The sequence below is a fragment of the Eretmochelys imbricata genome, chromosome 4, assembly GCF_965152235.1.
Source record: "Eretmochelys imbricata isolate rEreImb1 chromosome 4, rEreImb1.hap1, whole genome shotgun sequence".
Taxonomy (NCBI): Eukaryota; Metazoa; Chordata; order Testudines; family Cheloniidae; genus Eretmochelys; species Eretmochelys imbricata.
In genome coordinates this window covers 12,818,715-12,844,897 of record NC_135575.1, presented here as the reverse complement: position 1 = coordinate 12,844,897, position 26,183 = coordinate 12,818,715, and the positions used below count along the sequence as shown (strand labels likewise).

The window sequence follows — 26,183 nt, the reverse complement described above, 5'->3', positions numbered from 1 at the left end:
AAAGGGGAGACTCATCTGAGAGTAAGATTGCACTTCTCAGAGAAATTCAAAGACTCTGAAATTAGCGATCAGTATAAAAATATGCACATCACTCAAATCTCCACGGACTCCAAGGGAAAGACTGCAGTAGCATTCTTCAAAACTCAGGTCCTACAGGTGCTCAATCTAGAAACGAAGCCTAACACAAGCACTAATTCCTAAAATAGTTACAAAAGTCCAGACTTAGTATTGTAGGTGTGGATCATGGTATTATCAGTTTACCAACGAACCCAAGCTCTACACACTCCAGAAGGGTGCTGATCTTTCAAGTGGCTCCATGTCAGCAGGATTTCAATCCAGCATGTGAGAAACCAACAGAACGTTCTGTATCCGACAAAGCAAAAAAATCTTTTCCCCACATGGACCTAGACTCTCTGACTCACCAGATGAAGCAAATGGTGACCAGCAAAGAAAACCAGACACCACGTCTGCAGACTGATCTGTAGAAACATCTACATCATGCGTCAAAATCCCAGGGCCACACTGTCCCTAGGGTGGGGCTGCCTTGTACCACTCTACTAGGAAAGAATGACCCTAAAAGCAGTGTAAACAGCCAGGCATTGAACATAGCGGGTTCCTCCAGTGGCAGAGAGCTGGCACAGTGGCTCCTACACAAACACATCCCTGCAGCTGCTGTAAGGGGCATTTTCAGGGATTCCATGGACCCCAGCAACTCCTGGCTAATGTATTGGCCCCTTGAAACCTTTGGCAACCAGGGTAACTGGTCATGCGTGGGATGTAAAGCAGCCTCAGGATCTAAGGAGCACAAAGGTTGTTTAAATCCATCTTCAGAGATGTGTGCACACACACACACAGGGTGTTGTAAGCTCTTTCTTGGCCACAGCTAAAGACCAAGGCCCCAGACTTTCTTTATACAATAGTTCATTTACTAAATGGTGTAGTGCGTATCTCAAGTCAAAGTCTTTTCTTGCAGCTCTAAGGTTGTGAAGTTAAAAACACTGTATCTTAGTAACATTAATTGTTGGGAGTTTTAGCGGGAAAGGTTATTTCTCCCTCTCTCCTATGACTTTGAGACTCTTTCCTCTCATTCCTTTTGCATTAAGTAAGTGCTTTCCATTTCCTGACAAATGCTCGGAGAGAGCTGTGATATTTGGGGGGCAGTTCATTCCCAGGGACGTATATTTGATGTGGTTAGGTGTTAGGAAACCACAGGGCCTGACCACTAGTAAAAAAATCACATTTCACAGTCAGACAAGTTGGAGGACGGGTGACATTTTCTTTAGGCTGTTTCGTGCCTCCATGGCTAACATCAGCCAAACACATATAGCGCTAAGCCAGCCACCTCCACTGTCATGATAAAATGGTTAATCTAAAGTGTGTATTGATTTATTTCTAATGCTCTAGCATTTGAAGCACCATTCAGGTGTGTTATATTTCCCCCATGAAGCTCTTTATTAAAGGCAATTTAAGAGAAAACAATTTTTATGTAGGTTATTTATGTCACACTGAACAATACTGTATATCTTGTCAATATCTGTGTACAAACTTTGCAACAAAAACATTTAAACTGAAAAGAGGCTGGGTTGGGCAGATATATGCTTCCAATTATTCCTAAATAAAGTGCATGGGAACAGAGCGGGCGTCAACAATTGACCATAAATGAAACTCCCAGGGCTCACCTGCATTAGGGATTTTTACACCAATGTAGCTAAGGGAATGTTCACCCCCAGTGTGAAGTAAGTACATTGGTATAGTTATACCAATGTAAAAATCCCTAATGCTGACAAATCTTTAGGGATACAGGGCCAGATTTTCTGATCTGGCTAAACTGCACCCAGTGCAGCAACGATGGGGTGGAGGGATGGGAATAGAAGCAAAGGTGGATATAAGCCACTGGTATGCCCACCTTATTCTAGGATTGATTAGAGAGAGCTTGGTCCAGTCCCAAGTGTATATTGGAGCAACCTAAATCCACACAATGCATCCTCCAGAACTGATGACCTTTTAGCCCCTCTTTCGATTACTGAGTGATTGACACAGACATCAGCCACATACAATACTTACTGATCATGCTCTAATCACAATGGTCAAAATTTTCTAAAACTAGGTTTTGAAGATAACGTTTTCAATATTTGAGCAGCGTAAGCCCCATTTTCAAGGGAGTTAGGCAATCAGGTTCTTAAGTCACTCAGGTGCTCTGGGTAATTTTACTCCTAAATCCTTACTCAGATCTCAAAAGTGATCTGACTTTCAAAAGTGCTGAAAACCTAAGAACTCCCATCCAATCACTGGCCGCTGCTGAGTGCTTAACACTTTTGAAAATCAGGCTGTTTATTTAAGTCCCTAAATATGGCTTTATAATCTAACCACAGGCTTCTGTTTCTGAAGATCTTGGTCCATAACTTCAGTTTGACATGAGAGTAAACTGTGGAGCCACAGACTTCACCCATCCAGCATTTAAGAAATAGGTTACAAAGAAATGGGCATTTTTCTCTGAGACAAATTACAAGTTGGCACCGTGGGGCAGAATCAAGGGCATCACACTGATCTTGAGGAGTTGTTGCACTATATGTTAAAAAGCAGCCTCTGAGCAGGGATTGTACTAAACTCTGACTGATGGGCAATCCTCTGAAAATCCTACATCGGATCTGAGTGATAATCCAACCACTGCTTTGACATAATCCACTGGAAGAATGAGCAAATCGTTCCTCCTAAGGGAATACAGGATGTGACGTTATCTAATTAAAATATAATAATACAAATCATTATTGCTACCACTGTTATATAATTGCAACGAATCTTATACAAAGTATAATAACTGGCCGGAAAGGGTTAAGCAGCTTGCAGGCTAAATAACCCAGAGCCAACCTTTAAAGTCATGTTAGAAAGTATGTGAATGGTAATGAGGGCCATTCAATGCTAGATAGGTTTGCATTTCAAAGTTCTAGCCTATGTTGTTAGACATTAGAAGTGATACTAATTGTATGTATGTATTCATAAATGCTAGCCATGTAAACAGACAGTTCTTGTCTGGCAATATAACTATTAATTCAGAGGTCAAAAGGACATATTAACATTTAGATGAATCTTGGGTGAAATAATGTCATTGTCGAGATGTCTCTTGGAAGTTTGTGATAGACTGCGTAATGGATAAATTGCCCTATGTTAATTTGTGTAACTAATTACTGTTGGTGTTTAGGAAACAGAAGGTTATATCAAAAGCCTGTTCACCCAGGACTGTGTGGTCAAGTGGCTGCTAGAACACGGTATAAAAGATCCTTGGGTCCTGATCCTGTCATCTCAGCTCTGCTTGATGCTTCAATGCAGGGAAAGCTGAAACGACAAGACTGAGATCCCAGTTCTGACTAGACACACTGAATATAATCTGGACTATAGCCTATGAACCAATTATGAAAGAACACTTTGCAACTACAAAGCTCAACATCTCTATTATGAATCTGAACCTCAAGAATTATACTCATATCTGTATGTACACTGATCTTTTAACATATACACTCTCTCTCTCCTTTTTTTAATAAATTTTAGTTTAGTAAATAAGAATTGGCTATAAGCATGTATTTGGGCAAGATCTGGAATATTCATTAACCAACAAGGTAATGTGTCCGATCCTTTGAGATTGGTAGAACTTTTTTATACGATGAACAAGATTTTCAGTAACCTTGATCATATTTGACTTGGGTGTCTAGATGGAGGCCTGAGGCTGGGTAACTTTAAGGGAACTCTATTGTTGACTTCTGGATAACCAGTAAGGTATTACAGAAGGTTTTGTGCTGTCTTGGTAAATCTAAGTATTGGAATATCCACCAGCTTTGGGGATGTCTGCCCCATTCTTTGCAGTTCAGCCTAACTGAGTGACCCCTCAGCTGGTTCCCCTGGGATTCTGGTTCACACAGGAGTTGATGACTACTGTCCCCTTGCCATAGGAACTTGTGAGACAAAGACGGTCTCTGATTGATATGGTCTTTAATACTGATATTCTCTTCTTTATTTGCTTCCCCTTCAGATTTCTTTGGGGACCATCTGAAATTTGGCCTGCATTTTAATGGTTAAGGAATGCAACATGTCACATTTGGTAGCACAGAGAGATCTTAGATCAAGTCCAAGGGATATTTTCCACACCAAGGAGAAGAGCAAGAAGGCCTGGCTTAGAAATTGTCACCATAGCTTAAATCCCCCTGCCCAACTTCTTGATCCTCACTGCTGCTCTAACTTGCAAATGGTCACAATGGGTCATTCCAACACCCTCCCAGGATCATTAGAGCTCACTGTGCTCCAGCCATGTCCACTCCTGTCAGTGGCATTCCCGCTGCATGGTTAGGAGTACCAGCTGTGCCAGTGTATGCCTACCTGGGAGAGGCACATCCACAGACCAATTCACTCCCATTGTTTTCCCAAAACTTTCTCTGCAGTTTAAAGTTGCAGGGGGCAGGAGGAAGGAAAAATATTTTTTTCCAGGAGTCTCATTTCAGAAGGATTCCAGGTTGCTTCACCATAGCCATGTTATTTTTGTCTTCCTGAATACTGGGCTGATGTACGTGCATAGGTAGTTGGATCGTGTTTCAGTACTCCCAAAGCAACCTAACACTAAGGATGCATCCATCGAAAATAATTGAAGGGATGGCCCATTCCATTAATGCACCATAAAAATTTATAAAGAATTAATCAAGTCATCTACGCTATCCACCTGACAATGCCAGATCACTCCCTGCAGAATATTTTCCAGTGTTTCGCCCAACCCAGTTTTAAATGTCTGGTGATGGGTCTCCCAGCACTTCCTCGGGAGAACACCTTCCATAGACGAACAGATCTCACTGGCAGGAAGCTCTGCTCTGAAAAGAGGATTCCATAAAAACGGCCAAGTTTATAATTTCTGAGCAATCTCCATGTCAAATGTGCTCAGTTTACAAACAGAAAGGCAGCTTTTTAAACTACCAGACTTGTACACTCAGCCTGGGATCAGAAAGTCCAGATAAGCTCTTTCCAGCCCACACGTCACCATCAATAAGAATAAACATGTTGTCAAGTATCGGGGGTCGCTGTGTTAGTCTGTATCCACAAAAACAACAAGGAGTCTGGTGGCACCTTAAAGACGAACAGATGTATTTGAGCATAAGCTTTCGTGGGTAAAAACCTCACTTCTTCAGATGCATGGAGTGAAAGTTACAGAGGCAGACATAGATATACGGACACATGAAGAGAAGGGAGTTACCTCACAAGTGGAGAACCAGTGTGGACAGGGCCAATTCAATCAGGGTGGATGTGGTCCACTCCCGACAACATGTTGTACACCAAAAAAAGAACATCAGATATCCTGGGCATCCCAGCTGTGCAACCTCATTCCTTAGGGCCTGATCCACTTCCCACATAAGTCAAGGGAAAGACTCACTGCTTTCATCAGGAGTTGGCTTGGGCCCTTAATGGGGTTGCACAAGTGTAACTGACTAGAATTTAGGACCTGTATTCACATTCAGTAGTTGTTTACTCTGTGCATAGTCCTACTGACTCCAGTGGGACTAAGGTTCTACTCAGTATGAGCAAGGCTTAGTCCATGGTATCTTTCAGGCTCTGGGTTCTAGGCACTCAGTTCTGGTGGCTGGAACATTTTCGAAGCCAGACACAGAGCTGGAACCGGGCCATAGACAGCACTCAAACAGGGGTCTGGGGACAGGCTATGGGTCAGAGTCCAAAGGCAAGCCAAATCAGGATCATAGAGACTGGAAGTAGGATGAAGTTGAAACTGGGCTGGAGTAGTCCAAGGATCTGGGGGTCAAGAGGCAGGTGCAGGGTTAGAGCGGATTAGGAACAGGGCTGGAGCAGGGTCAGAATAGAGCGCAGACAAGGCTGGAACAAGGCTGGGGCAGGATCAAGGGCAGGAGGGAAGTCTTGGGAGTCTGTAACACGACAAGGCATAGGAGGGTGGTGAGGATGAAATACCTGTGCCCTGGGGTCATCTGACTCAGGCTCTGCCTATGAATAGGTTGCTGCACCATCTCTGAGGATTGAGTCACTTCAGGCTCTCTTGAGGGATGAGTTAGTGCAGCTGAGTTGCTGGAGCATGCCTGGGCAATGTGTCACAGAAGGTTCTGATGGATGGGAAAGTCACAATATCTATTGATCTGCCAGGGATGGGCAGGCACAAGCCTGTCCACATCTAAATGCCCCCCAAGCCTAAGGGGAGGAGGCACTAGACCCAGACATCAAAAGAGTTCAGGGGACAACAAATGAGAAAACAGAGATGGGAGTGAGGTCATAGGGTCAAAAGCAGGGAGCCAGAGGGCGACACTGAGCAGAGAACCCTGGACAGCGCCCATTGCTCCTCGAAGGAGCCAGTGGATGAGGCCCAGAGGGACTCTGCCCAGAGACATGACTTTCTGGAGGAGTGGAAAGAGGCCGTGCATTTGCAGAGCACCTCCCCCATCCATCCATCTCCTCCTAGTATAGTGGATGGCCATCTTGGCTAGCGCCAGGAGGAGGTTGATGAGGAGGTCTTGTGACTTCATGGGGCCACAGATATGGTGTGCATAGAGCAGGAGGTGTGGAGAGAAGTGTAGTCACAGCCGAAGGAGAAGGTTCTGAAGGAGCGGGAATAGGGGTTGCAGCCTGGTGCTCTCGTGGTAGACATGCGCCAGGGTCTCCCTCATGCCGCAGAAGGGGGGTGAGTCATTGTAGCTGAGTGAGCGGCCCATGTCCAGCTGCGGCTTTGCCTCACAGTATCTCAATCTGGCCTGCGGTAAACAAAGTCTATTGATGATGCACAAAATGGAACAGAATCCAGCTCACTCACATTGTGGCTGTTCTGGGTCTGCAAGGATAACAAGAATAAAGAGCAATACCTGCTTTTTCTAGGGACAGGACATGTATTGCTCTGACTATAGGAACATGAGAGGAAGGAGCTTGTTCTACACAGCTGAACATGCATTTATTCCAGTATTCCTAAGTAAATGGAAGAGGCTGGGTGGTTGTGGCTTTGGTTTTGTTCGACTTTCTAGGGAGGAGATGTAATAATTACAACTCTCTTGGTGAGTCTCGCTGTTCTAATGAGAGCAGGATCAGCATCTGAATAAATGATTTTGCCCTTGACTTGCAATTCACCTTTTAAGCTAGAGAGACTCAACGTTAGTGTTTTCGGAAGAAGCAGCTTAAAAAACAACCAACCAACAAGAAAAAGACACCCAGCAAAGCCTGTACCAATTTCTTCATTAATTTCCCTAATGCACATGTGGTCATTTCAGACACATCAGCCAGTCACTGTATTAAGAATGCTACGATAGCCCGGAGTTTCAAACACAACATCTGGAAGAAGAAGCTGCTGCTGTTGTTTCAACACTTCAGTAAGACAGAGAAGGAAGAAAATTCTAAGGGCAGAGGTCAGATTGTCCAGGGGGAGAATAAGCCTGTCTTCAGTTACTAATCACTGCTGAGTGGAATCTTGAAATTATGGACTGGGTGATTTTCATCTAAATCTTCTCGTTTGAGCCTAGGAGTGCTCCAGTGACAGTGAAAGGATCTTCCTTAAATGTAGAAAGAAACAAACACACTGTGTTTCACCCTAGCCTTCCAGCAGCAGAAGAGAGCTCTGCCAAAGGCTTCTCTTGGCTGCAGAATTCCAGGGGACTATTTCTATAGCATTTTGTGGGTTCCTCATTAAATAATTACAATAGTACCTAAAGGGGTTTACTGAGACTGGGGCCCAACAGCAGTGGGTGCTGTGCAAACACACAGTGAGAGAGCACCCTGCCCTGAGAGCTTGCAATCTCAATAGGCAAGACAGACAAAGGGACGTGAGAGTAACCTGAGGCACACAGCAGGTCAATGGCACAGCCAGGAATAGAACCCAGGTCACCCACATCCACTGGACCATCCTGTTGATGCCTCCTTCTATGACCTTCCTCTATGTTCCCGTGTTCCATACATCCCTTTTCTGTCCCTACAAAGCGGTTTCTGCTGCTCCAGCGTACCGTTTTGCACTACTATCCATTTTCTCACAAGCAGATGCTTTGCCCTGAGGGTTGCAGCCTCGACACACCACCCTTCATACAGCAAATTCAGTTGTGCCGTAAGGCTGAAGTATTTCATGACTCCAGGAAGAAGTTATTACTGGCCAGTCATGCTAATTTTACTGCTATCGCCATGAAGAAGGGCAAGATGCAAAAGAATGCACAAACCTCTCACAGAATTGACTGAGATGGAGATAGACACTTATCCAAGAGTGCAGATGTGCATATGCTGTTCTCATCCAAGCATCTCAGAAGGAAGCATGTAAAGGTTTTTTTTAATATAAGGAAGATCAAAATGTTATGGACTAGCTAGCTGTGTTTATATCAATGTCACCAAGATAGGAACAACGTAGCCGGCATCATAAGCATAACCATTTGGGCAAACTGTTCCCTCCTGCAACAAAACCCATGGAAGAGATCAGCTCTGCAGAATCTCTACCTAAGCATTCTGTAGGAGAGGTGGGGTCTGGCCCCTGGGAGAATGAACTTCAGATCCACAACCAACTCCCCAACAGTGATCCTGTAACTCTGCACTGGCTTTGGAACTTTGGTGTCATTTATCCTCATGCTCTCCCCGCACCCACCATCAGTTCCCCTTTCAATGGGTGAAGCATGTTCCCCACCCTAGAGCAGGCGCAATAGGAAAGTTAGTATAGCCCCAGTGGCGTAATACACTGGAGATTCATACCCATTCTGTTGAAAATTCATTTCAGAAAAGGTGTGTTATATTTTGACACTAGTTGATTACATTGTTGAGTTTCAAGGCTTAAGAAGGCAAAACTGAAGTCAAAAGTACATTGGAAATTGGTTGGTGTGATAATGAATATGCAGTTACTTGTCAGTGAGGAACTGGCTGCAATCCTGCATTGTGCATTTCTAATCTTTTGAGTTAGAGGATATATATGTTTCTCCCCCCACCCAGAAGTATCTGATAGAGAGGGTTGCAAAGATTTGGCTTGATGTTGAAGAAAGTTCTAAAATCTATTGAGCCTTAACTATCTTTTTCTTAAGTTACTCATGTGGAGATATTATAAATGATATGTTATTATAGGTGCTTGAAAACAACTCTCTGTAGCTTTGTAATTTCCCCACTAATCTTCACTGCACCTCAACTCCCACAAACCACTGAAAAGCACCTCTCCTCAGCCAGGCCTGCCCAGTTTCAAAGTCATAGAGCAAACCATTTCAGAGATCTGAGGAGCCAAAAGGAAGGGCTAGAAGGATTTTCAAAATTGGAAGTGTTCTGATCCACACCCCTCCAAGCCCCATCTCCACACAACAGAATGTTCACCTTGAACTAAACTTTCCCTCGCTAAGATGTGCCATGTACAGTTCCCAATGGATTGATTTAACAATGATGAAATTACAGAGTGTGCGTCAAAATCTCACTCATAATAACTTGCTTGCTGCAATCTTAACTCTGGAAGGACAATCAGTCTCTCCACAGTGCTAATCAGAGCTCAACTCATTTGATAAATAAAATCAACTAAGTTAATAATTCTTTAGTTCCCCAGAGAATAATCACTCAGACTAACTGTAGCATTCACTACAATTTTATTTTCAACAATTGTGTAGAGCCAATGTCACCACCCCATCTGTCACATGAACTGGGCTCTATCAATATTGACTTGATATTTTGGAAAGTTATGAATTTCTTCATAATCCCAGGGGATTTTGAGGGGAATGAAAATCCACAGCCTGATGGAAATTATTATTTTGTTGGTTGCCTGTTTAGCTTCAGGATCTCATTTTTAAAAAGCATGCCTGGTAGGAAATACATTCAATGTGTTCTGAAACAATCCAATTAAACTCACGCACTCCCGGAAAGCCAGCACAGGAGAAGAGTGCTTAATACGGGAGTCAAAATCTTTTCCATTTTGCAAAGTTGGTGTGAGAATTGACCAGCCCAATATCCACACACCCACACTCTTTACCATGATGATAATGGTGGGGGGGGAGGAGAGGAAGAAGAATTACCCGGGGTTGCATTGAAATAAGAAGTACAGGATTTAAACAAACAGTTTTACAATTCTGACTTGATCAACCATCTGTTTTTAATCAGACTGGAGAAAAGTGAATAAATAGCAAATAAAAGGAGGATGCCCATAAATACAGTACAGAGGAGAACAACGAGTCCATTTCAAAGACTAATTTCAGAGACAAGGAAAGCAGAATGAGTGACTTACCTCAATTACAGGCTGGAAAGAGCAATAATGATACACCTACATCCTTCCTTCCTGATGCAACTAATTTTAGGTCTTTTGATAGAAGTCTAAAAGGAAATACAAAAGACAATTGTGTTTAACTGCCTTCTCTGCAGAGTGCCTGTACAAAGTAGTAATAGGCTTTTGAAGGAACACTGGTAAAAAGAAGCGAGTGAACAAATTACAACTCAAAAATATAATTCTTACAAAATAAGAGAAAAGAAGATAGCTGTCCTGAAAATTCCTTGTAGGTCTTACTAAATGTTAAGTCAATGAAACCATACAGTAATTAAATGACACAGAGGCAGACTGACTCTTAGAGTTACACCACTATTCTCAATAAAGCGACACCATGCATCAGTTTGGCCCATTTGTTTCCATGACAAAGATGACAAACTAGTCTTGCCAACCCCTGAAGAGCTAAACTAAAATTTCCACTAAGAAGGCAGCTTTGCATTGACTGGAATGATACAACTTTGCTAACTTGTCTCTAGCAAACTCCGGTACTTGCTAAAGCAACAGTTCAGCTACTGACCTGCAATGAAAGCTTTGTGTTCAGCTTCAGCGTTTCCTGACGGCAAACAATCTGCTGGGGGAGGGGGGGGGGAAAGGGGGGGGAAGCAGTTTCATGGAATGAACTGTTAAAAAAAGAAAATCCTCTCATAAGCTTTCCCTGAGGGGGAAGAAAGAATCCACAAGCTTTAAATTGGCCAGGCAGATTTAGGAGGAAGGAAAAAAAAAAAAGGCAGCTCTTTCTGTTGCGTCAAAGAGCCCAGTGTGCAAATGGAACAGGGAACGGAGTTGTTACACTGGCAAGCCCTGGCTGAAGACAGCTATTCAGTATGCTCTCAGCATCCTCTCCCAGGGCTGGCTGGATACAGTCCCACTCCTTAGGCTCTTACAGAGGAGCTATGCTACTTCAAGAGACAATCGCTAAAGGACAGTTTCTGTATCAAGCCATTCAGCTGGCTTTACGACATAGCATGAGGACAGTTTCACACACAAGCGGTATTTACTTATGTATAGGAAGCAGGGAAAACATCTATACATATTCCAACTGGCAATCTTGTCACTGAATTATCAGAACTTGTAGAGAGAATCCTATTGACTGCATCACCCACCCTTTAAGTTATTTAATGTACACTTAAAACAGGGGTGGGCAAACTACGGTCCGCGGGCTGCGGCCGTTTTAAGCCAGCCCACGCGCTCCTGCTGGGGAGTGGGGTCTGGGGCTTGCCCCGCTCTAGCGCTCCAGCTGGAGTGACGGGTTGGGGGCCACACCACGCGGCTCCCAGAAGCCACGGCATGGCCCCGCTCCGAGGGTGGGGTCCGCTCCACACGTAGGAGCCAGAGAAGGGAAATGCCACTGCTTCCAGAAGCTGCTTGAGGTAAGTGCCACTCAGATCCTGCACCCCTGAACCTCTTCCCACACTCCAAGCCCCTGCCCCAGCCCTGATCCCCCTCCCGCTCTCCAAACTCCTTAATCCCAGCCCAGAGCACCCTCCTACACCTCAAACTTCTCATCCCCAGCCCCACCCTAGAGCCCACACCCCCAGCCAGAACCTACACCCCTGTCCCAGCCCTGATCCCCCTTCTGCCTTCCAAATCCCTCAGTCCCAGCCCAGAGCACCCTCCTACACCCCAAACTCCCCAGCCCCACCCCAAAGCCCTCACCCCCTCCGGCACCCCAACCCTAATTCTGCGACCATTCATGGCCCACCATACAATTTCTATTCCCCGATGTGACTGTCAGGTCAAAAAGTTTGCCCACCCTAGCTTAGAAAATAGTTTTAGGAAGGGACTGTACTTATACGACGCTTCTCTTACTTGGTGCTAGAGATTCCAAAGACCACCTGATGGTTGCTTGCCCTCCGTTATACCTAGCCAACTCATTGTGTGCAGGGAGGTAGCCCAGGTGCAACGACTTGCCTTTAGTGGAATTGCACAGGAGTAGCTGTGCAGAGAATATTCACAATTCAATTAACAATTCTTTCACCAGTGTGTGCAGGAGCAGCAGAAACCAGGTCAAATAGCTGGGCAGGGCTAAGAGGAGTTACAAACAGGATAATGGTTGTAGGATGAGCAGTAGGAATACCTACTATTAAGGCTGCCTAATACTTCCTATTATAAAGCAGTTTTCAGAAAACAAAGAGTAGGAATAAATGGTCAGTTTTCACAAGAGTGCCCATCTCACAAAAGGCAGAGCAGGTTGTTAGGACAATTAACTTGACAGGCTGCACCTCCTGAGAACCAGATTGGCGGGGCGGGCTGAGCTTGTATAAAGCCAGCAAGCTGAGAACAGCATAAGGCTACAGGGGCAGTAACTGACAGCTCCTGTAAAATCAATACAGATTTAGAAAAAAAATTATTTTGCAAAATCAATGAGTAAATGGTGCAGGAACCACAGTGAACTGCAAACAAAATTCACTCAAAGTACTAGAAGAATAAAGAACATCAGGCATGTAAGCAAAGGAGAATTGGTATTAACACAATAGACAAGGGAATTAAGTAACATACAGGTTGCTCTGTGCTTGTTATTACTGTTTGGTGGATTACTTAAGTGTATATGTAACCCACAATGTGTGACCTGGGCCGCAGAGGCTGGGTGGCAGGGCAGTGGGTAGCCTGCGTAGTAACCCTAGCGAGTAACTACTCCTGCTCTGCTCTCACACGGCCTCCAGCATGTAAGTTACTCCTAGCTATACTGTATGAGTGCTATGGCCAGCCACCCATGAACTACACTGTGAGTAACACCAGCAAACTCCCTGTCCCAAACTTTCCCTTAGAAATGTGCATCTTGTTCTGCCCAGCACCCTCGCTGACAATACAAGCTCATATAAAGTCCATCATTTCATAATAGAAAGCGATATGCACAGATGTTATAATCCCAAATGAAGTTTCCCAAACACTTCAATCCAAACACACACTGGTTTAGATAAAACAAGTTTATCAACTACAGAAAGATGGATTTGAAGTGATTACAAGTAATGAGGCATAAAAGTCAGCACTGGTCACAAGAAAATAAAAGATAAAACAATTAATATTTAACTTAACAAGCCAAATGAATTCAAAGCATAGGTTTCTCTTACCACATACTCTAGCAGTTTTACTGGCTGGAATCCTTTCAGTCAATACCCCTCCCCCTGTTCAGTGTTAATTTCAGTGTCCTTCAGGTGTTGCTGATGCTGTAAGCAGAGAGAAAGGGAGGAGTATTTTGGGGCCACTGTTCTTCTTTCTTATAGCTTTTTCTTTGAAAATAACATCACACCCTCTTTCCTGCCGAAGAGTGGCTGCTTAACCAGGTAATAATCCATTTGATTTTGTTGACACCTTGCTGAGGCATCAGTTTGTCTTTTGTTTTGAGGAATTGCTTTGTGCCTGCTTTTCTAAACTTGGAACGTGTCTCAGTAATGTTATACAGTAGAATTTTATAACTTTACATCATGGGTGGCCAACCTGAGCTTGAGAAGGAGGCACAATTTACCAGTGTACATTGCCAAAGAGCCACAGTAATACCTCAGCAGCCCCCCAGCAGCTCCCAGCAGCCTCTCACCCACCAGCAGCCTCCTCGATCAGTGCCTTCTGCTCCCTCCCCCACCTCCCGATCAGCTGGGAGTGGGAGGAGTGAGGGAACTGAAGGCTCAGGGGAGGGGGCGGGAAGAAGTGTAGTGGGGACAGGGCCTGTGGCAGAGCCAGGGGTTGAGCAGTGAGCACTCCCAGCACATTGGAAAGTTGGCCCCTGTAGCTCCAGCCCTGGAGTCATGGCTCTTCAGAGGTTAATATACAGGCTCCTTGTATAGGCACCATGTGGCTCCGGAGCCACAGGTTGGCCACCCCTGCTTTACATACAATGTTGCCACACGTATTTTACCAGGGGAATAATGGTCAGCAACCAAATTATGAGTTTTCAAATGATACCTCACAAAGCATACTTTGTACAAAATTCATTACAGTTTTGAAAAAGGGTGAGGAACACAGGGATATAGACTGTCACAAAGGATGGTCCTAAAGCCTGGGGTCCCACCTGAACACCTACACAGCAAGTTTTAGCCCTGCAGCCTGAGCCCCACAAGCCTGAGTCAGCTGACCCAGGCCAGCTGCAGCTGTGCTGTGGGTCTTTTATTCCAGTGTTGACATACCCTTAGATGTACCTTTATGGTATGTCTACCCTGCAATTAAAAACATGCAGGTGGCCCATGGGGCTCCCAGGGCTCGGGCTAAGGGGCTGTTTAATTGCAGTGTAGATGTTAAACAGCCTCTTAGCCTGAGCCCCATAAGCCTGAGTCAGCTGGAATGGGCAAGCCAAAGGTATCTAATTGCAGGCTAGATTTACCCTCAGATAACTAGTCTGATTCTTTATTTCAGTCAGAAATGGTTCATATTTTTAGATCCACAGGTCCAGGGTTCAGTCCTCACAGGGGGCTGTTCAGGTACATTGTTACATGCTGATAGATGCTATCTACGGGCTTTGTTAAGATATATTTTAGAAGCTTCAAGCTTCCAGGAAAAAAATAGTCCAAGCAGGTTACTGTCTTTAGGAGGGTGATCTTCTCCATATTAACACCCTATCTTGCAACCAGCTCCATGCACCCAGACCACTGGACCCACATGGAACCCTTTTGAGTCTCCATGGGGTCCAGGATCTGTGCAGAAAGAGGGAACATGTGGGCCTAGGGAAGAAACAGAGGGAGACACTGCCAGCTCCACACATCTGGAAAAGGTAATACAGTCCCAAACCACATTGCCTTTTCTGTTGACCCTTTCTACACTGAAGAACCCTGCCATATAAAGAGGGATCTGGGATAGCTTCAACCAGGTGAGGCCCTGATTGGCAGCATGCCTGCAGTAAAGCTGAGCTGAGCTGAGCTGCCAGGGAAGAGTGCTGGGAGATAGCACGGAGGCCCAGTGTGGTTGTCACTAGTCCCCTAATTCAGCCAGACAATTCCAGTTTCAAAGAAATGTCCCTTGTCTGACTGAACTTATTTTGGACCAGTGTCATAGATGGAGCTCAGGGAATCCACATGCTCTGGAGGCAGGACCAACTGGTCACTGAATGGATTCCCCAATCCCTGTGCAGTAAGGAAATGGAGGAGTTAACTGGAGATTCACCTGAAAGTAGTGCAGACTGCTTGAGTCACTTCTTCTGTGTTATCATGAATAAAGGTACTTTCCTCTGGTGTAACCACAGGTGCCCTTCTGCACTCCTCCTTGCTTGTGCCTTCCACACAGACATGGTGTCAGAACTGCCTGGGTCCCCACTCCTAAGACAGGAGAAAACAAGGAGAAGCGAGGAAAGAGACAGTGAGTGCAACACCTCTGTAGCTTGTCTCTGCACCCGCAACTAGTGGAGCAGCTCCCAGAACAGCCAAGGCTGCACTGAAACTCTGCAAAGGTTGTCACTAGTCCCCTCATTCAGCTGGACAATCCCAATTTTAGAGGCAATGTCCTTTGTCCTGACAACCTATTTTGGACCATGATCTCACAAAGGTCAACACAAGGTACTATTCCTTAACAAAACAGCAAGGTTTCAGTTTTGAGCATGCAATTATTCTTGTAAACGTCCTGCAGTTTTAATTAGCCTTGTAACACTTAAGTAAGTTGGTGATAAATTCATTCACTGCCACCCACTTAAATTCCAGGCAAAGAAACCCAGAGCACTGAATACAAATATTTTGGGCACACAGCCTAAAATATGGAATACTGTGGCAAGCACAGGACCAGTTCTAGCTACTACAGCCTGGGGTTTTTAGTGCTCTGGATTTCAGGAATTTTTGCTTCATGAAAGGATTCACCACTTTCATCCGCAATGTGTCAAATCAACACGCTGGGCTATGCTATCTGAAACTTCTGTTCAGATCATGCTCTGCTCCCTGAGCCAGGACTAGATCTCTGGGATCTTAATTCCTAACATTTTACTATCACCTAGCAAACACAGGCATATAATTAAAGACTCTATCATAATGCTTATGCACATGGGGGAAGAACTAAGGTTCCACAGGCAGCTTTAATGCTGGCATTGCCCAATTTGTGAGTGCTTGATCTTGCAATGTTCTGTAATGTAGTTTGATTGTGGGCTTGTTTTTTTCTTTTTTTAATGCAATATAGACCTGTGGGGCCCCCTTTTAGGTTACTACTATTGAGAGACTTGATGCATCTGAATTGCTAATGAGCTACACAAGCTTTCTTCTGCAGATCACCAGTTTTAATACAGCTCCGCTGGCTAGGGGCTGAATGCTGTTTCCATCTGATGGATATTTGGTGGGTCAGTTCCAGTTCCCGTTCCCATCTTCTGCTAATTGCAGACTCATAAGAGAGGCCAAGACCTATATAGGCCACGGAGACTGCACTAGCCCTGTTACCCCGACAGGTAGACTCCCCTCCCCCATCCCCAAATCACATGAGACATGCTGTCAGGGCAGTGTGTGGGGGAATGTTGCCCCTGTAGATCAGTACAGGACTTCTTTCATCAGTCCAGGGCTATCAGACCTACACCTTTCACAAGCAATGCATGCAAATACAAGGGGGATCAAGTTAACAGTTATCGGAATATTATATGGTAACAGGCAAATTAAATAATCAAATAATTTACAGAAAACACCCCTCATCTTGCAATTATATCCCCTCCCCAGCACAACATTCCTCCAACCTCCCCCACACAACTCTTCCCTTCCTGCCCCTTTGCAGAGAGATCTTCCCCTGGGCAGATAATCCCTTTCTTTCAATGTGGGTTGGTAGGTGACAACCAGGTGTGTGTTTGAGGGGGGGGAATGTTGCCCCTGTAGGTCAGTACATTCATTACTCAGCTAGACACTAAAAATCATGGACTGAACAGAAACACTGGATTTAGTGTTCATTACAACAATCTGCAACCCACGAACACCTTTTTGTCCTCTGTGTGCCTCGAAAGCTTGTCTCTTTCATCAACAGAAGTTGGTCCAATAAAAGATATTATCTCACCCATCTTGTCTAATATCCTGGAACCGACATGGCTACAACTACACTGCATACAAAATCTCTCTTGGTATTTTATTAAGGATTTATTCAGAAAGTGGCAACAGTCCAAGATTTCAGACACTTCTGGGTCTTTCCCTGGAGTAATTGAGCTTTTCCTGTCTGCTGCTGCTTTATGAATAAAGTTGTTATCTTTATAGACTCTCTATATAACTATTGGCCCACATCTTGCCATATAACAGGAAAACACATGGAAGGGGAACAGGAGGAGTAAAATTATACAAGGTTCCCCTTGCAGTTTCTTTAGTAGATAGAAGATGTGGAGTTTGGCCCCCTGGGCGAAGTACCGAGTCCAGCCCACAGACTTCACAATCACTGAGATCCACATGTATCTTAGGACTCCACCACTGACACAGGGCCATCTGTGCAGAGCATGTGTGCCTCCACACTAGCTGTGATGCCCACTGCGACTTTCCTTGGCAGAGTATTTTTGCTCTGTGGCAAGTGATCTCAGAGCACATGCATAACAACTAGCAGTGAAGTGGCTGTTGTAAAATACATGCAATCTACTTATCCATCCACAGACATCTATTGTCTGTGGCTGTAAGGGTGGCAGGTGAGACAATCCGGAGATATTGTTGCCATGTGAATAGTGATAGTTGTGCCATCTTTGTGTTCTGATGAAGCTGATGCCACATAGAATCGAAGGACTGGAAGGGAACTCAAGAGGTCATCTAGTCCAGTCCCCTGCATTCATGGCAGAACTAAGTAATAAGCACTAGTATCCTCCCTGACAGATACACTCTCCAGCCTTGTCACTGCTGCATCTGCTTACTCTTGGCCCTGGTTCAGTTATTGTGGGTATATTCTATTGTGATGTTATAATTTGTGCAGGAAAGACAGCAGAGTTCTTACATTGCACAGCTGATGTGCTGCTGCAGCCAACTAGACAGAGGTGCTGTATGACAAATGGGCTTTGTAATTAGCTGCTGCCAAAAATCCTTTGATTCTGTCAGCCTTGCAGCACTATGTTGGCAAAAAGCAAAATTGGGTTCAGGTACACACTATGCTGCCATTCTCCTACATGCCCCACTGGGCCTTTTAAACACTTTGGCAGGATTTGTTTAGTGTGCCCATGATGCTCCGTTATTCTGTATATCTACAATACATGAGCTGGCATAAATTATCACTGCTAACAAAGCAGGGTCAAGAGTAAGGCCAACACTTCTTGGATGAAGAAAAGGAGTACTTGTGGCACCTTAGAGACTAACCAATTTATTTGAGCATAAGCTTTTGTGAGCTACAGCTCACTTTATCGGATGCATACTGTGGAAAGTGTAGAAGATCTTTTTATACACACAAAGCATGAAAAAATACCTCCCCCCACCCCACTCTCCTGCTGGTAATAGCTTATCTAAAGTGATCACTCTCCCTACAATGTGTATGATAATCAAGTTGGGCCATTTCCAGCACAAATCCAGGTTTTCTCACTCCTCCCCCCCCCCCCCACAAACCCACTCTCCTGCTGGTGATAGCTTATCTAAAGTGACCACTCTCCTTACAATGTGTATGATAACCAAGGTGGGCCATTTCCAGCACAAATCCAGGGTTTAACAAGAACGTCGGGGGGGGGGGGGGGTAGGAAAAAACAAGGGAAAATAGGTTACCTTGCATAATGACTTAGCCACTCCCAGTCCCTATTGAATAGAGACTTGAATAGGGACTGGGAGTGGCTAAGTCATTGTGCAAGGTAACTTATTTTCCCTTGTTTTTTCCTACCCCCCCCCCAGACGTTCTTGTTAAACCCTGGATTTGTGCTGGAAATGGCCCACCTTGGTTATCATACACATTGTAAGGAGAGTGGTCACTTTAGATAAGCTACCACCAGCAGGAGAGTGGGTTTGTGGGGGGTGGGGGGGTGAGAAAACCTGGATTTGTGCTGGAAATGGCCCAACTTGATTATCATACACATTGTAGGGAGAGTGATCACTTTAGATAAGCTATTACCAGCAGGAGAGTGGGGTGAGGGGAGGTATTTTTTCATGGTTTGTGTGTATAAAAAGATCTTCTACACTTTCCACAGTATGCATCGGATGAAGTGAGCTGTAGCTCACGAAAGCTTATGCTCAAATAAATTGGTTACTCTCTAAGGTGCCACATGTACTCCTTTTCTTTTTGCGAATACAGACTAACACGGCTGCTACTCTGAAACTTCTTGGATGATTATCCTTGTGGCCCAGTGCTTGTGAATGGCTTTTGACTTAGCTCTATGGGGCAATATTTGTCCACCTTTAAACAGCTCTGACAAATGGATAGGCACAGGGATACACAGGTGGCAAAACAGCAAACTTACAATAAGTTCAAAGAAGATTTTCTTACAAAGAACATGCTTCCAAAGCCCCTTTAAATAGTGAAACCAAGTTATGGCAGGAAGAAAAGTCTGAAGCAAAAACAATTTAAGTACTATCCATTTCTATAAAGAAAATGTGACAACCTCAAATACAAAATAACCAAACCTTATAGCATCTTCAGAGCAATTCTAAAGGGCTCGATACTAGAAAAACCCAGGTGACTCCAAGTGTAAAACTGTACTGGGATGAAAGATTAAACCTGTGCCTATAATGGGAGTCTATACAGAGGCCACTGTGTCATAGTGGAAAATGATGGGTATATAACCCACAGCCCTCAGGGCCACAAGAAGAGCAAGGACAGGACCGCAGGCAGAGTCTTACCCTGGTTGAGCACATGAAAGATGCCAGATGACAAAGGAACATGTTTCCTGTACACTGCGATGTCACTCCTTATCAACAAGTTAGATGGGTGAGCACAGGGAACCATGAGGGTTATGGGACCACTACCAGGCCACCATCATGGCCATGAGGGGGATTTGAAATGGGCAGCAGGGGAGTAGAAGGGGCCATGCCAGCACCATGGAACGGGTGTGTGTGGAAGGGGCTGCTGCGCTGTTACCCAAATTCATACATTCTAAGACCAAAAGGGCCTATTATGACCATCTAGAGTGTGATCTTCTGCAGAAGACAGGCCAATGGAGGGGGCTGGGAGAGGAGGAATCATGTTTTATCACGGTGTTGGGGGAAATGTTGTCACTCTGGTGATGGCGAGGGGAGGAAAAGGTACCATCAGCATGCCGATGGGGAAAATTCTGTTAGCCTGCTGATGGGGTGGGGGGCTTTATCGCCATGGTGATGGGGAAATGCTGTCACCCTGGTGACTGGGTGGGGGGCTTTATCGCCATGGCGATGGGGAAATGCTGTCACGCTGGTGACAGGGTGGGGGCTTTATCACCATGGCGATGGGGGAAATGCTGTCACCCTGGTGACAAGGTGGGGGCTTTATCACCATGGCAAAGGGGAAATGCTGTCACTCTGGTGACAGGGTGGGGGCTTTATCACCATGGCGATGGGGGAAATGCTGTCACCCTGGTGACGGGGTGGGGGCTTTATCACCATGGCGATGGGGGAAATGCTGTCACCCTGGTGACGGAGTGGGAGGGGCTGTCACCCTGGCGACGGGGCGCTGTTCTCGGAGCGCAGCCTGTAACCGGCTGGGCCCAGCACGCCGGGCTGCCCGACACGCGGGGCGGGGTATCTGTGTGTGACTCGCGCGCGGGCCCGGAGGTGCCGAGGAGGGGAGGGGCAGCTGACTCCGCCCCCAGCGCTGCGGCGGCCCCGGCCCCGCACAAGGCCGCGCTCGCCAGGAGCCGGCGTCCCGCTGACACCGGAAGTGCACTTGCTGCCCGCAGCTAACATGGCGGATGCGGCTTCCCGCAGAGCCACGCGCGCAGCAGCATGGCCGTTGTGCCCTCACTGGCCGCTGCCTTTCGCTTTCGGGGCAGCACGTGGGCTGTGACGCGTAAGCACCCATACGCCGCGCAGGCGCCCTGGGACGGGGAAGAAGCCAGTCGCTGCGGAGGATGTCGGCGCAGGGGGATTGCGAGTTCCTGGTGAAGCGGGCCCGGGACCTGGTGCAGGGGGACCTGTGGGCGGCCAAGGCCTGGCTCATCACGGCGCGGAGCCTCTACCCGGCCGACTTCAACATCCAGGTCAGGGCGGCAGCCCACCCCTGCCGCTCCCCGCTGTGTACGCGGCCCGCGCCTCGCACCCCCTCCCCAGAGTGCCTTGCGGCAGCCCCCCCCGCCCTGTGCGCGCCTCGCACCCCCTCCCCAGAGTGCCTTGCGGCAGCCCCCCCCACCCTGTGCGCGCCTCGCACCCCCTCCCCAGAGTGCCTTGCGGCAGCCCCCCCGCCCTGTGCGCGCCTCGCACCCCCTCCAGCCCTGCACGCGCCTCGCCCCCCTCCCCACAGTGCCTTGCGGCAGCCCCCCCAACCCTGTCTGCGCCTCGCACCCCCTCCCCAGAGTGCCTTGCGGCAGCCCCCCCGCCCTGTGCGCGCCTCGCACCCCCTCCCCAGAGTGCCTTGCGGCAGCCCCCCCCGCCCTATGCGCGCCTCGCACCCCCTCCCCACAGTGCCTTGCGGCAGCACCCCCCATACACCTCGCCCCCCTCCCCACAGTGCCTTGCGGCAGCCCCCCCAACCCTGTCTGCGCCTCGCACCCCCTCCCCACAGTGCCTTGCGGCAGCACCCCCCATGCACCTCGCACCCCCTCCCCAGAGTGCCTTGCGGCAGCCCCCCCCCCGCCCTGTGCGCGCCTCGCACCCCCTCCCCAGAGTGCCTTGCGGCAGCCCCCCCCCCCGCCCTGTGCGCGCCTCGCACCCCCTCCCCAGAGTGCCTTGCGGCAGCCCCCCCCACCCTGTGCGCGCCTCGCACCCCCTCCCCAGAGTGCCTTGCGGCAGCCCCCCCGCCCTATGCGCGCCTCGCACCCCCTCCCCACAGTGCCTTGCGGCAGCCCCCCCACCCTGTGCACGCCTCGCACCCCCTCCCCAGAGTGCCTTGCGGCAGCCCCCCCACCCTGTGCACGCCTCGCACCCCCTCCCCAGAGTGCCTTGCGGCAGCCCCCCCCCCACCCTGTGCACGCCTCGCACCCCCTCCCCACAGTGCCTTGTGGCAGCCCCCCCCACCCTGTCCGCGCCTCGCACCCCCTCCTCAGAGTGCCTTGCGGCAGCCCCCCCCCGCCCTGTGCGCGCCTCGCACCCCCTCCCCAGAGTGCCTTGCGGCAGCCCCCCCCCGCCCTGTGCGCGCCTCGCACCCCCTCCCCAGAGTGCCTTGCGGCAGCCCCCCCCCGCCCTGTGCGCGCCTCGCACCCCCTCCCCAGAGTGCCTTGCGGCAGCCCCCCCCGCCCTGTGCGCGCCTCGCACCCCCTCCAGCCCTGCACGCGCCTCGCCCCCCTCCCCAGAGTGCCTTGCGGCAGCCCCCCCAACCCTGTCTGCGCCTCGCACCCCCTCCCCAGAGTGCCTTGCGGCAGCCCCCCCGCCCTGTGCGCACCTCGCACCCCCTCCCCAGAGTGCCTTGCGGCAGCCCCCCCGCCCTATGCGCGCCTCGCACCCCCTCCCCACAGTGCCTTGCGGCAGCACCCCCCATACACCTCGCCCCCCTCCCCACAGTGCCTTGCGGCAGCCCCCCCAACCCTGTCTGCGCCTCGCACCCCCTCCCCACAGTGCCTTGCGGCAGCACCCCCCATGCACCTCGCACCCCCTCCCCACAGTGCCTTGCGGCAGCCCCCCCCCGCCCTGTGCGCGCCTCGCACCCCCTCCCCAGAGTGCCTTGCGGCAGCCCCCCCCCCGCCCTGTGCGCGCCTCGCACCCCCTCCCCAGAGTGCCTTGCGGCAGCCCCCCCCCCCGCCCTGTGCGCGCCTCGCACCCCCTCCCCAGAGTGCCTTGCGGCAGCCCCCCCCACCCTGTGCGCGCCTCGCACCCCCTCCCCAGAGTGCCTTGCGGCAGCCCCCCCACCCTGTGCGCGCCTCGCACCTCCTCCAGCTCTGTGCGCGCCTCGCACCCCCTCCCCAGAGTGCCTTGCGGCAGCCCCCCCCCCACCCTATGCGCGCCTCGCACCCCCTCCCCACAGTGCCTTGCGGCAGCCCCCCCACCCTGTGCACGCCTCGCACCCCCTCCCCAGAGTGCCTTGCGGCAGCCCCCCCCCCACCCTGTGCACGCCTCGCACCCCCTCCCCAGAGTGCCTTGTGGCAGCCCCCCCCCGCCCTGTGCGCGCCTCGCACCCCCTCCCGAGAGTGCCTTGCGGCAGCCCCCCCGCTCTGTGCGCGCCTCGCACCCCCTCCCCAGAGTGCCTTGCGGCAGCCCCCTCCAGCTCTGTGCGCGCCTCGCACCCCCTCCAGCTCTGTGCGCGCCTCGCACCCCCTCCCCAGAGTGCCTTGCGGCAGCCCCCCCACCCTATGCGCGCCTCGCACCCCCTCCCCACAGTGCCTTGCGGCAGCACCCCCCATGCACCTCGCCCCCCTCCCCACAGTGCCTTGCGGCAGCCCCCCCAACCCTGTGCGCGCCTCGCACCCCCTCCCCACAGTGCCTTGCGGCAGCCCCCCCACCCTGTGCACGCCTCGCACCCCCTCCCCAGAGTGCCTTGCGGCAGCCCCCCCCCCCACCCTGTGCACGCCTCGCACCCCCTCCCCACAGTGCCTTGTGGCAGCCCCCCCCACCCTGTCCGCGCCTCGCACCCCCTCCTCAGAGTGCCTTGCGGCAGCCCCCCCCCGCCCTGTGCGCGCCTCGCACCCCCTCCCCAGAGTGCCTTGCGGCAGCCCCCCCCGCCCTGTGCGCGCCTCGCACCCCCTCCCCAGAGTGCCTTGCGGCAGCCCCCCCCCGCCCTGTGCGCGCCTCGCACCCCCTCCAGCCCTGCACGCGCCTCGCCCCCCTCCCCACAGTGCCTTGCGGCAGCCCCCCCAACCCTGTCTGCGCCTCGCACCCCCTCCCCAGAGTGCCTTGCGGCAGCCCCCCCACCCTGTGCGCGCCTCGCACCCCCTCCCCAGAGTGCCTTGCGGCAGCCCCCCCGCCCTATGCGCGCCTCGCACCCCCTCCCCACAGTGCCTTGCGGCAGCACCCCCCATACACCTCGCCCCCCTCCCCACAGTGCCTTGCGGCAGCCCCCCCAACCCTGTCTGCGCCTCGCACCCCCTCCCCACAGTGCCTTGCGGCAGCACCCCCCATGCACCTCGCACCCCCTCCCCAGAGTGCCTTGCGGCAGCCCCCCCCCCCGCCCTGTGCGCGCCTCGCACCCCCTCCCCAGAGTGCCTTGCGGCAGCCCCCCCCCCCGCCCTGTGCGCGCCTCGCACCCCCTCCCCAGAGTGCCTTGCGGCAGCCCCCCCCCACCCTGTGCGCGCCTCGCACCCCCTCCCCAGAGTGCCTTGCGGCAGCCCCCCCACCCTGTGCGCGCCTCGCACCTCCTCCAGCTCTGTGCGCGCCTCGCACCCCCTCCCCAGAGTGCCTTGCGGCAGCCCCCCCACCCTGTGCGCGCCTCGCACCTCCTCCAGCTCTGTGCGCGCCTCGCACCCCCTCCCCACAGTGCCTTGCGGCAGCCCCCCCGCCCTATGCGCGCCTCGCACCCCCTCCCCACAGTGCCTTGCGGCAGCCCCCCCCCCCACCCTGTGCACGCCTCGCACCCCCTCCCCAGAGTGCCTTGCGGCAGCCCCCCCCCCACCCTGTGCACGCCTCGCACCCCCTCCCCACAGTGCCTTGTGGCAGCCCCCCCCACCCTGTCCGCGCCTCGCACCCCCCTCCTCAGAGTGCCTTGCGGCAGCCCCCCCCTGCCCTGTGCGCGCCTCGCACCCCCTCCCCAGAGTGCCTTGCGGCAGCCCCCCCCCCCGCCCTGTGCGCGCCTCGCACCCCCTCCCCAGAGTGCCTTGCGGCAGCCCCCCCCCCCGCCCTGTGCGCGCCTCGCACCCCCTCCCCAGAGTGCCTTGCGGCAGCCCCCCCCCCCCGCCCTGTGCGCGCCTCGCACCCCCTCCCCAGAGTGCCTTGCGGCAGCCCCCCCACCCTGTGCGCGCCTCGCACCCCCTCCCCACAGTGCCTTGCGGCAGCCCCCCCACCCTGTGCACGCCTCGCACCCCCTCCCCAGAGTGCCTTGCGGCAGCTCCCCCCCACCCTGTGCACGCCTCGCACCTGCTCCCCAGAGTGCCTTGCGACAGCCCTCAGCCCTGTGTGCGGCCTACACCTTGCACAGTGCCTTGCAGCAGCCTCAGGGGAGTGTGGATGTGGTTGGTCCTCATATTCCCCAAGTCAGCATCTTAGGCACTTGGCTGGTCTTGCGACACGGAGCCAGTCCTGGCAGCAGGACCCTCTCTCTGCCCTGAGCTGAAGGGTAGCACTGACCCCGGCCTCCTCTGAACCCTGGGGAGGAGCATGGTGGCAGCACATGGCCCAGGCCCCCCACATGGGGGTGGTCCTACCATGCCCACAGCCATGGCAGGGACCTTAGGGACCTGGCTGCATCCCAGCCTGCAAACCACTTGGAGCGTGGTTGAGGTCCTATGCTGCAGGGATGTACCTGTGGCCCTTGCACCGTGTGCTGAGGTCTCACACTGAGCTGATGCAGTCCTCGTGGAGTGACATGAGGGCCACCCAATGCAGGGGTGCTCAGGTGAATTGGCTAAAGGTGTGAATTCAGCATGTTAAATGCCCTGGGGATTGCTCTTGCAGGGCAGTAAAGTTGCCATTCATGGGAACCCTTTCCTTCTGAGATCGCTTCCACGCAGAGTTTGATGTGCTTTAATTTACATGCATTGTCTTTGCATCTTCATTTGATTCATTTGAGCTTTCTTTGGTATTGTCTTATAGACATGACCTGTGCAGGAGCTAGAGCTAGCCTGAAAAATAAAAATCTGTACTAGAGAAGTGGTAGTCCAGAGCACACAGAGTACGGGGAAAGCAATGGAGACAAAAGTTTTTTCAGTCCCACTCAGCTCAAATGCTTTCCTTTCTGTTCACCTTTCAGCACAACAAAATTCCAACCTGGTGAAACAAATTAAAGTAAAAACACAAATGGACTATAGGAACAATAAGTGGTTAGTGATGCGAGAGTCATAGCCTCTGTTGTTTGCTGGCAGTGCTTCTTTCTGTTCCCAGGCACAGCTGTATAAAATAGTACTTTA

The 26,183-nt window shown here is 50.6% G+C and overlaps 1 protein-coding gene across 6 annotated transcripts in view; it reads left to right on the top strand.

The window, feature by feature from the left end:
• The first annotated feature begins 21,089 nt into the window (after nucleotides 1-21,089).
• The window catches only part of INTS10 (integrator complex subunit 10), a 45,494-nt gene continuing 40,400 nt past the window's right edge, over nucleotides 21,090-26,183 (top strand). For all 6 annotated transcript variants that reach the window (XM_077814861.1, XM_077814858.1, XM_077814860.1 and 3 more), the window contains exon 1: nucleotides 21,090-21,236. In XM_077814861.1, coding sequence (XP_077670987.1) covers nucleotides 21,108-21,236 — 129 coding nt within the window. In that variant the 5' untranslated portion in view covers nucleotides 21,090-21,107. The remainder of the gene's footprint in view (nucleotides 21,237-26,183) is intronic.